Source organism: Salmo salar, chromosome 15 (genome assembly GCF_965601325.2).
Source record: "Salmo salar chromosome 15, fSalSal1, whole genome shotgun sequence".
Lineage (NCBI taxonomy): Eukaryota > Metazoa > Chordata > Actinopteri > Salmoniformes > Salmonidae > Salmo > Salmo salar.
In genome coordinates, this window is record NC_138305.1 from 70700043 (window position 1) to 70711403 (window position 11361).

At 44.5% G+C, this 11361-nt stretch overlaps 1 protein-coding gene across 1 annotated transcript; it reads left to right on the forward strand.

Annotated features, from left to right (window-relative positions):
- Positions 1-2123: 2123 nt before the first annotated feature.
- LOC106571943 (rho-related GTP-binding protein Rho6) lies at positions 2124-10895 on the forward strand. Its single transcript, XM_014145535.3, has 5 exons — positions 2124-2568; positions 3480-3567; positions 7630-7739; positions 7922-8056; positions 8168-10895. Exons 1-5 carry the CDS (start codon positions 2449-2451, stop codon positions 8411-8413), a joined length of 699 nt encoding a protein of 232 aa, XP_014001010.1. The 5' UTR covers positions 2124-2448; the 3' UTR covers positions 8414-10895.
- The last annotated feature ends 466 nt before the right edge of the window (positions 10896-11361 follow it).

The following is an 11361-nucleotide window of genomic DNA, read 5'->3' on the forward strand; positions in this document are numbered from 1 at the left end:
CGTGCCAGGCCTAATCGCCCAACATCAGTGCCTGACCTCACTAATGCTCTTGTGGCTGAATAGAAGCAAGTCTCCGCAGCATGCCCATGATTTTGGAATGAGATGTTCGACGACCAGGTGTCCCCATACGTTTGGTCATGTAGTGTATGTTCGAGGATTTGCCAACCTAAATTGATTGCCTTGGCAACAGCATATAAGCATTTTATTTTTTTACATTTTACTCATTTCGCAAATGCTCTTATCCAGAGTTATTAGGTTTAAGTGCCTTGCTCAAGGGCACATCGACAGAGCCCAACGCTCTTATTCGCTACGCTACCGGCCACTGACAGGAATAATTGGGAAGAAGAGAAAAGGTGTCACTAGCTAATGTGCCTGTGTGCTGTCCTTACTTCACCTAGTCACTTGGAACATTTCAAATTCTGAAAAAGGGGGCATTCCTTTCCTCCCTTCCCACTCCATCTCCTTCTCTCGCTCCCTCTCCCCCTTTAATCTTTCTTTCTGTCTCCTAAAATCCTGGGAGTCTGCCTGAGCCCCAGTGTGGGTTTGTATCCCTGGTGGAAGGAGATTTCTGGGCTCCATAATTACCTCTTGGTCCTGCAGCCTTACCAGGGGGAGCACTACACATTCTGCCTGACATTGGTGACACTTGGCCAGGCTAAAACCAGCTTCACACCAGCCTGTGACAACCCCCTCCTGGGCAGCCCGCTGACACGCAGAGAGAGGTGCAAAGGGATGGATAAAAGAGGTCAGGTTGAAAGTACAGTGTTAAAGTTTAAAAGAAACAGTCAACATGATAAGAATGTATACATCAAAACAGGGACAATTTAAGAACATGTTTGGCTATGTGTTATTCTATCACAGTCCACTATTTCCGGAGTATCCTTTTTTGAAGGTGGGTTATTACCGTGTAGCTCAGTTGGTAGAGCATGGCGCTTGCAACGCCAGGGTTGTAGGTTTGATTTCCACGGGGGACCAGTACAAAATAAATATGTACATGTATGCACTGTAAGTCGCTCTGGATAAGAGCGTCCGCTCATTGACTAAAATGTAAATGGTTCTCTGCAGCCCAGTCTTTCGAGCTGTGCTGTAAATTTCCATGCGCACAAGAGCATCCTCGTTGCTATAATGTGCTGATTTATACTATGGCATTTCATGCCATAACAGTATGTGGCTGTTTGTGTGTATATCCATTGATGTTCTGTATAACTTGGCATGCTCCACTTCCTCCCCAAATGGCAGACTTTGCAGGTTCTGTGGTGTTTCAGAGTCATGAAGCCATCTTTTATCTATTCGGGCTTGGCAGTCAGTGTGCTCTGATTGTCTGTGTTACGGTCACCACACGCTAACTCTTACATGACCATATGCTCACTCACAGGCACACTAGCATGCCACACACACACACACTGATGACACACTCCCACACAAACATGTTTTTCAACACACTGGCTGCACCTGCACATTGCACCCAGTCAGTCATTGCATACTCCATCTCTGTTACATAGGGCATTTTCTCTGTTCTGATGATTGGTTTCCTGCCAAATGCATAGAAGTTGATGAGAAGACAAATAAGTGTAATTCTTCTTCATTTTTTAAATCCTGTTCAAGATCGGGGTGAAATATAAATAGTGGAGTTGGGTCCACACATTGGGGCCACATGTCTGTGGGTAGGCAACACTTTCCAAAGTTGCTTGCCAAGGCTGTGATCCCTTGAACTTTGAGTTCAGATAAGCGTTTTACTGTCAGGAAACATTGTTTCCGAAATCCACACAACAGCATTTTTCGTATAAATCTATGCAGAAAAAGCTACCACTTGACATGAAGAAGTGAGCAAGTACTTTCCATTGATTTATTCATGGAAGGGTTCCTTCAGATGATTTGGTCTGTGTGTGTGTGTGTGTGTGTGTGTGTGTGTGGGTGTGTGTGTGTGTGTGTGTGTGTGTGTGTGTGTGTGTGTGTGTGTGTGTGTGTGTGTGTGTGTGTGTGTGTGTGTGCGTGCGTGCGTGTGTGTGTGTGTGTGTGTGTGTGTGTGTGAGAGAGAGATAGAGAGCTAGGGTGAAATAAAGGTGTCAATGAAATCTATAAAATGGAACTGAAGCTGGTAAAGCGGTGAAGTAACATTGTTACACATCATGCACTGGACAGGGATAGACTATACGCAATTGTATACTTTAGAACAAAGTTGACTGACTACCAACCCTGATCTTGCGTAGCCTATGCGGTCGAAACGCATTCTGCGCAACAATGAGCAGAACGCTCATTTTCATTGGTTGGCGCGACAATGTAAAGTTCAGCAGTGTCATAACTCAGCGCATACCGCTGGCAGCAAGCTTCAACGAAGGTGTACTGTACAGCATCCCGGCGGAATGCACTGATAACTGACAGAGGATTTACACGTGTTTTTCTTTCGCATATCAATTTATTGTGTTCGTCAACCAAATCGTATTTACAATGAAGGAAAGGAGACTTACCCAGCCTCTGGTGGCGAGATGTAAACTAGTGTTGGTTGGGGATGTTCAATGCGGAAAAACGGCGATGTTGCAAGTCCTGGCCAAGGATTCCTATCCTGAGGTATGCAATGTCTACACCTTGCACATTTGACTGGATTATAACACCCACACAGACTATAAAGAGATGACAATAGCCATAGAAATGTCATTCAAATTCTATGATAATAACGAATAGAAGTTTAATATTGCATTGTTTTCTGGGCTTGTGGAAAGATTGAGTAAACTGGAAAGGAAATGCAAGTCAATACAATTCCTCTGAGAACTTCAATGTTGAGAGAAATTTCAAATTGAGTGCTTCATTTCCAATGGAGTGCTTAGCGCGTAGAGCTCACTCCACAAAGTTGTTGGAAGCATTTGCAGTTTGCTTTGGCTGTGTTTCAGATTATGTTGTTCCCAATAGAAATGAATGGTGATTAAATAATGTATTGTGTCATGTTGGAGTCATGAAAGCATTATTCGCGATTCATTCATTATTATTCGTAATAATGGTACCATCCACATGAATGTAGAAGTGTTCAGAAACATATTCTATTCTTATTTACAGTAAAAGTGACTCCAAAATGACACAATGCATCATTTGATCACCATTCATTTCTATTGGGAACAACACAATCTTAAACACAACCAAAACCAACTGAAAATGCATCCAACAAGTTTGTAGAGTCACCTGCTTAATGTAGTGCTAGGAATATGGGGACCAAATACTACGCTTTAGACTACTTCAATACACATATAAATGAATAGGTCCAAAATACCAAGGGGCAGGACCAGATGTATAAAATGCTTTCCTTTCTAAACAGTAAAACTGTTCAGATGCCTTATTCGGTCAGACAGATGGCGCAGTAGCCACAGACTGGGATGCTCATTATGTGTCAATCTAATACGGCTGATGATTACAGGGGTGACTGTTTCACAATGACTGACCGTATTATAATGCATCGCTAATGAACTCGCGCCTTTCTGTGTCCACAGACATACGTTCCAACGGTATTTGAGAACTACACAGCGTGTCTGGAGCTGGAGGAGCAGCGCGTAGAGCTCAGTCTCTGGGACACGTCAGGTGAGTGTTACACTCTGCGCTCTCCGTGCATACATCCAATATACCCTTACAGCAATTGAAGCATGGATTTGAGCATATCCAGGTATAATATGCCTTAATAATGTCTTATAACAAAGGTTATAGTTTGTCTTGTCTCTCTATACAAGATGCTCTACCTGTAGATATAGTGTAGGAGGTTCATGCTGCGTGAAATTAAGTCCAAAACCACGCCATTTGAAATTTGTCTCAACATTCAAGTTCTCAGACTAATTGTACTGTAAAACCTGACTTGTATTTTCTTTCCAGTGTAACAGTTCCTTTCCCACCCGCCCTGAAAACAATGCAATCAGAGAGTTTGCGTAAACAACAGTAGGCTAACTAAAGGCCCATTGTCTCGTGGTCTTATTTAGCATCGTAGTGTATACTGGATGGTTGTTAGTTGTTTATTGTTTTCCTTTAAGATAGCGATCTGTTGAACCTTTTATACAGTACTGTTGTCCTGCTGCCTATCACAGGTAGTGATGTGGTAGGCTGCTGAGGTCTGAGAAGTTTGTGGAGGAAGGCCTTTTTCTCAGACAGAGGTGACACAACATTTTAATGCAAATGACCATTTGCGTGCCTGCCTGTTCTCTGTTTCGGTCTCCTCTCCCTTCGATTTATGTTTAGAAGGCATAGAATGATGTAGGCCTAATTCATTTTGACACTACAGTGATCTCATTCCCGGGAGACAAATATATCCCCCTCTCGCCACCTACCCCCTTACTAGAGGAATGTCTAATAACTTGTCGGCTCTACATAAAATATGACACCTATAGCGGTCGCGCCCACACACACACACACAGTGTTGTGGTGACCTACTGACATCTTGAAACCGGTGAACGTGATCAACAGAACACGACCAGTTCCATGTTGTTGGGCTGCTATGATTAACCTCTATCACGGGGATTTCTGATTGGGCTCCGTGGAGTTCAGTCGTGGCAATTGACCTGCCGGGGGGGGGGGTTCATTGGCCAGGGGATTGCCTCTGCATGAGTGGTGGGAATAGTGTGTGTGTGTGTGTGTGTGTGTGTGTGTGTGCGTGCGTGCGTGCGTGCAACAATGATGATGATGATGCAATCACAATGACAAGGTCCTTACCTTTTTCAGTGCACCGTCTAATGAGTCTGGGCGGCTGATGTCGAACCAATGTGGAATAGACGTTGAATTGACGTCTGTGCCCAGTGGGAAGCGTGTACAAAATGCCGTATATAATAGAAAACATCACAGGATTTCATTCTTTCATTTTGTCTGTTTCACTTCAAAAGAGATGGACCAAATTGGATGCTCGTCCACTCCATAGCGAAAGTCCCATTACATAAGTACCATTTACATTTTTCACACCTTGTTTTAAAGCTCTGCCCAGCTCTTCCCACCTTTATTTTTTTCCACAAAACAGTCTAGTCGCTTCTATCTTTCTGAGCTCTGAATCTATCTCTCTAACGTCCTATCCTGGCAGTGCTCTTGTCGTTCATGGCCATATCATGGTTTTCTCTGATTGTACTATCACTAAAGTTAGAGAGAGAGAGAGAGAGAGAGAGAGAGAGAGACTTGCTGTTGATGATCAGCCATGTAATTATTTTCTCTGAGATTTTTTTAATTTTCTCTGAGATCTTATTCTCATGTTATTTCTTTATCTTCCTTGGCTGAGGGTGTGTGAAGAGAGGCAGAGGGTTCCTTAGGGTCAGGCTGCTGTCTGTGCTTTGCTGTGGAGTGGGCTGTGCTGTGTTGTGTTGTGTAACAGAGTTGCTGTGCCTAACGATTCCCCCTGCCGCTCCTCTCTGAGTTCATGATCAAGCTCTCACCATCTCTCTCACAGTGAGCGGACTCAAAGTGAGATGCTCCGTTAGTTCTCTTTTCCGTTGCCTCTCCAGCCTCCATCAACAAGCAAATAGTTTATCATTAGGTTCTTATACTCCTCCTTCTCCCAGTATTGTGTGTGTGTGTATGTGTGTGTGTGTGTGTGTGTGTGTGTGTGTGTGTGTGTGTGTGTGTGTGTGTGTGTGTGTGTGTGTGTGTGTGTGTGTGTGAGTCCACATCCAGGGAGGTGAGGTGTGTGTGTTGGAGGTGTATCATGGCTTGTATCCTCTCTCAGCTCCAGGGCTCAGAGCCATCATCATGTCTGTTTCCCCAGTGTTACATCACCCTGGGCTCCTCTCTGCCAAATGCTGGCATTGTCACCTACTGGAAAAACAAGTCAAATCGCTACTATTCAGTTGCCTCGTTTCTTGCCTTTACACACTTGACTGTTTATACAGCCATTCCCTGTGAACGTCTGACAGTTGTCTCCCTCACAGGAGACCATTTGTTAGGCTTTTAATAACGGATTGGATCTGAAGACGGTGTCACGCTTGCAGTAGCAGGAGGGAATCCTAGTGTCATCCAAATGCATTTGGCACTACCCATAGAGGCGTACCTAGGTCATACGTCCACAGATGAAGCTTTTCTTAATTCATTATTACCTGGTTGAGTTCGCGTTTAATACGTTTCCGGAGTAGGTTGAGAAGCAGGGAGAGGAAACGGAATCTGTTGCTGGTGTGGTAAGCCAAGAGGGAACACGACAGAGGACGGACATTCAGTCAGAGTCTGTTTTTAGCACAGGGGCCTCCCTTTGCAACACTAACATACTAACATACTTTTACACTTCGGCGTATAGGCCCGCAAGCATATACGCACACACACATGCACACACGCGCGCGCACGCACACACACCCAACGCTCACACACAGATTTTCTTCGCAATTGTCTTCAATTTATAACACTTTTACCTTTTTTGTTGTTGTTGCTTTTAATTAATTAATAAAAATAATAATAATTCTAACGACGCTGCACATACATACGGTATGTGTTAGGAATCATGTCAGTGTGTTGCTTCATACATGATACACTCTTAGAACAACAATCTATGAAAGTGTCTCCCTTGATAGAGAGATCTTTGTTTCTTCTATCTGATTTCAAGTGGGATTTCTGCACAGACAAAGAGTTCAATATAAACCCCTTTGGGTAACGCAGGGGTGGGATTGGGATCCAGTTATAGTGTACTGTGGCTCTCTCTTACTCTTTCTCTGTGTGTGTGTGTGTGTGTGTGTGTGTTTGTCTACTTGTGTGTTCATTTGATTTATTGGCGAGTTCTTCTACTGAGTGGGAAGGCGTGGGGCTTTAGTGAAATGACTTACTGTAGATCCGAGGGTGAGGGAGGAAGAAAATTGGAGTGTGTGTGTGCGGAGAATGGTTCGGGTGCAGGGGGGGTATAATAGAGGGTTGGATTCAAACATTATCTACCAAGGCTGTTGCCGTAGTTACCGGGGGGGAGTGGGTGGTGTCCTGTGCTGTGTGGGGGGACAGACTCCTTGTGTTAATAGTCTGAGAGCAGTGCTCAAGCATCTTTGTCTGACAGCACCCAGCAGCCATCGTTAGCCTATAGCATCCATGCACCCAGCCCTGGCCTTTACTATAGCATCCCAGCACCCAACCCTACAATACACCAAGCACCTAACACTCCTCATTCTTGGTCTTTAGTAGGGATGAAAATTGCCCCAGGGACCTCACGATACGATATTATCATGGTACTTAAGTGCCGGACACGATGCTTACTGCGATTCTCACAATTCTTTGTGTATTGCAATTCGATACACTGATTTTATTGCGATTCGATGTTCCAAATATATTGCACACCATATGTCTGCTGCAGAGGGACAAGAGATCCATGAGAAAACGATCAGTCACGGAAAGTGCTGAAAACAAATTGGCTCCCTATTTACAAAGAAGATGAAGAACAAGCTATGAAGGAAAAATACTTGAGTTTTGGTGCAGGTACAGCAAACTAGCACAAAAATAATATTGCAATATTGTCAAAATGGTACGATATTTAGTCAAAAATAATATCCCAATATGTAACTGTATCAATTTTTTTTCTTTTCCCATCACTAGTCTTTATACTGTTCTGGTACAAATCATTCTTATTGCAACTAATGGAATCTCATTCGTTTGGTACCGTCCTTTTGAAAGCCCTGTGACTGACCCCAGCCGATCTGTTTGACCCTACAGGCTCTCCATACTACGATAACGTCAGACCCCTGTGCTACAGCGACTCAGACGCTGTGCTCCTCTGTTTCGACATCAGCCGTCCAGACTCATTTGACGGTGCACTGAAAAAGGTAAGGATCTTGTCATTGTGATCGTCATCATCATCGTTGCTGTTGTCAATTTATTCTTCCTCCTCCTCCTTGTCATCATCACAATCATCGTGATCATTCTCTCTGTGTACCATGTACATTACAGCTGTGGTTATGATACATTATAACAACCTTTTAACAGTCATATGTCCTTTTCATTGCAGTGGAAGACAGAGATCCTGGATTTCTGCCCCAGCACACGCATCCTCCTGATAGGCTGTAAAACAGACCTGCGCACAGACGTATGCACGCTTATGGAGCTGTCCAATCAGAAGCAGACACCCATCTCACATGAGCAAGTGAGTCTTTCTCCCTTTCTCTCTCTCTCTCTCTCTCTCTCTCTCTCTCTCTCTCTCTCTCTCTCTCTCTCCCCCTCCATCTCACTCCTGTTCTTTCCCATCGTGTTGCAGGGGTCCTCCATGGCCAAGCAACTAGGTGCGGAGGCCTACCTGGAGTGTTCAGCCTTCACCTCAGAGAAGAGCATCCACAGTGTGTTCCGTACTGCAGCCCTGGCCTGCATCAACAAGCTGCAGCCCTCCACCAAGCCCAGCCCCGCCCGACGCCTCTCCAAGAGACTCCTCTTTCTGCCCGGCAAGTCTGACCTCCTCTCCTCCACCTTCGGCAAGGACAAGGCCAAGGGCTGCTCCATCATGTGAGGAAGGGAGTAGAACCCAGACAGTGGTGGCCAGAGAGGCACTCCATTGACCGGTCCAGCGGATAAAGGGGGGTGCGGGGTGGGGAAGGGAAGGGAAAGTAAGGGGGAAGGAAGGGGTTTCTCTTTAATCCCTCTGGCCTCCCCAAACATCCTCCCCACCCCCACTGACAGCCCTCTTTAAAGAAGACTGCTACCCCTCCATGGTTTACTCTGTGTAGTATATACTGGTCTTCTTCATGACCCCCCCCCCCCCCCATCCCCCACAAACACATACACAACAGACCCACACACGCACACAGACACACACACACCTCACCAGCATAGGTTAGTGCAGACTTCCTTTTATAATGACAGTGAGAGCGAAATGATATAAGAAAATATCAATTGTAAACACAGCATCTCACCTCTTTGTAATGTTGACGTGTGTACCATCCATCCATCATCCTCGCCCTTAATTAAACTTGAAGATGTTAACGGTAAAATGGGATCTTTGCTATAAAAAAAAAGGATTAGGTGACCACCTCTACATTCCTGGCAATGAGAGGGAACGGTACCCAGAGTACCCAGAGTACCCAGTGTAACGCAACTGGGGGGGGGGGGTTGAGAGAGTGGGCCTTAAATGAATTATTTCCATGGCGACCTCCACAGTATTTCTTTTAGGACATTGAATCTGTCAGCAATGAAACAGGGTCCTGGGGGAGGGATATGGCAAGCACACCGCTCTTAAAAGAGGTAGTGGGGAGGATAGACTGAGCGAAGGAGTGCTATGTGACTCAACATTCACACGGGCCATTAACAGTAAGACGGAGGACATGCTGTGCTGAGAGGATGATGGAGAGGATGTTAGAGGATGATAGAGAGGATGATAGAGGATGATAGAGAGGATGATAGAGGATGAGAGACTTTTTCTTCCTTCTTTAGTCAACCACTCTCTTCTTCATCTCAAGGTGTTTAACTTCAGACGTTGATTGAGTGGGGTGATATTTATAAGGCCGCTTATACTGTCCAATAGTCTTTGATATTTCATTTACCCGAAGGAGAAGAGTCCCCCTGGTTCCTCTAAGCCTCATTTTGATCATTCTTAAATCCTCTGACCTTGCGTTTACGTAACACATAAAAGGTAAATCATCCTTCACTATGAGCTTTTAACCGTAGCATTGAAAGAGTCAAGAGCTTACTCACTACGCCTCAAGAAGCTTACCGGTGGCAGGGATAAGCTGATCATGTCATTGTCAACACTGGGCTTAAAGAGAAGTCTCCTTGCTCCGCGATTGGTCACCTGAGATGAGACTCTCTGGAGTCGTCATTCTTGTAGTGTGGCTAGTCATGATAGTACAGGATCAAGGCCTTTACAAAGCTGGCTATCTCATTCATACTGTGTGAGGAAGAGCTTAAGAAATGTAGATTGGGTAAAGGGTCCTGGGTGTGGTAAGGGGTGGGGGTGGGATGGGTTGGGATGAGCCGAAACAGAACTAACAGGCTGGTCCTGTCTGAAGAAAGTTATTTTCCCATTTTTTTCTGCTTTGTATTCAAATCTTTTAAGTATAAGTTGATTTAAATTGTTTTGTTTTCTTCTCATTTGAAATCTGCTTTCTGCCCAGTCCTTTTATAACTGTTTATTGTTGTCTCTGCTGTTTTTGTTGTTTTTGTTGTTGTACTTACTGACGTCGTCTTGTATTAGGAGCTGTCTACGGCTCAGCTAACGGAGGACTTCATGATTTGTTTGCGCTGACAGGAGCTCTGACTTGTTTGGACATACGGAACACTGGAATTGAATGTGTTGCTTAGCAACAGTGCGAGCAGGGGGCAGGCGTGAGCAGGGCTGCGGTGACTGGGATGCAGTTCCGGTCTCTGGGAGAAAAGAAAGATGGCTTTTCAACTGGGCTCTTCACCATTAATTAGTAGCACCAGACAGAGGCCACTGCTAAGGTGACGGCTGGACACTTCAGTCAGTAGTACACTTCTGAAAAACCTCATTTGAAGCCTCCAAACTCAGTGACAGCTCAGTGGCAGCTCAGTGGCAGGTGTAAGAACAACACAGGGATTTTCAAAAAGCAATGTGAGTACCTTTCCAAACTGAGTTCCAAACAAAACACAATTTTTTTAGCAGGGAGTGACGAAGCTCCAAATTTGCCTGGGGTTACTGATACACTGTTCAAACAAAAGTCAATTTGACTGAACACCCAGCCTTCATGTTACAGTGGGGTCTGCTCCCACTCCTTTACTAAGAACACACCATGTCTGGTTGTCCGTATCCTGCTTTATATGCCATTTGAAAGCTCCAAAAAGAATGTTGTTGAAACGAAACAAACCGTTTGGGATATGTAAAATGGCTTGACCTTCACTTATTAATGAAATACTGTATTGCTCAATGTTGTCATTTTATTTTGGAATTTTTTTTATTTGAACGGACACTGAGATTTCGGTCCATCCTTTTTCTGTCGGGTTCTGAATAAAGTTTGCTTTCGTTCGTCATACTCTCAGACATTTCAGAGTTTTTGTGGGGTTATAAGGTTTGGTGGGCCGTATGGGGGAAAGCAACATCTATAAAGTTGGTCTGAATGTTTATGAGGCATTATAACATGTGATGGTGGTGCCATAAGTAAAGTGTTATCAACATAACATACAGTATGACACTTGAACAGGTAGCTACACCCTCAAAGGCACCATCACACTCCCTGTGATGAGGAAGACTCTCGGGCACTAGCAGCCCTTTCGGGCTCGTCAACATCTCGTCTTACTTCTGTTGAGGAGTCTTTGGCTAAAATCACGTCCTTGAAGTTAATGAAGACGTTGCAGTAAAACGTGAGCCCTATTAGAATAACATGAGAGTTAAGAGCCATTCACAAATATAACTAATTGCCTCTTACCTTTGGGCATACTTTGAGTTGTTAATGGATATGATACCCACGTGCTAGGACTAGAAGGATCAGCCTAATAGCACCAGGG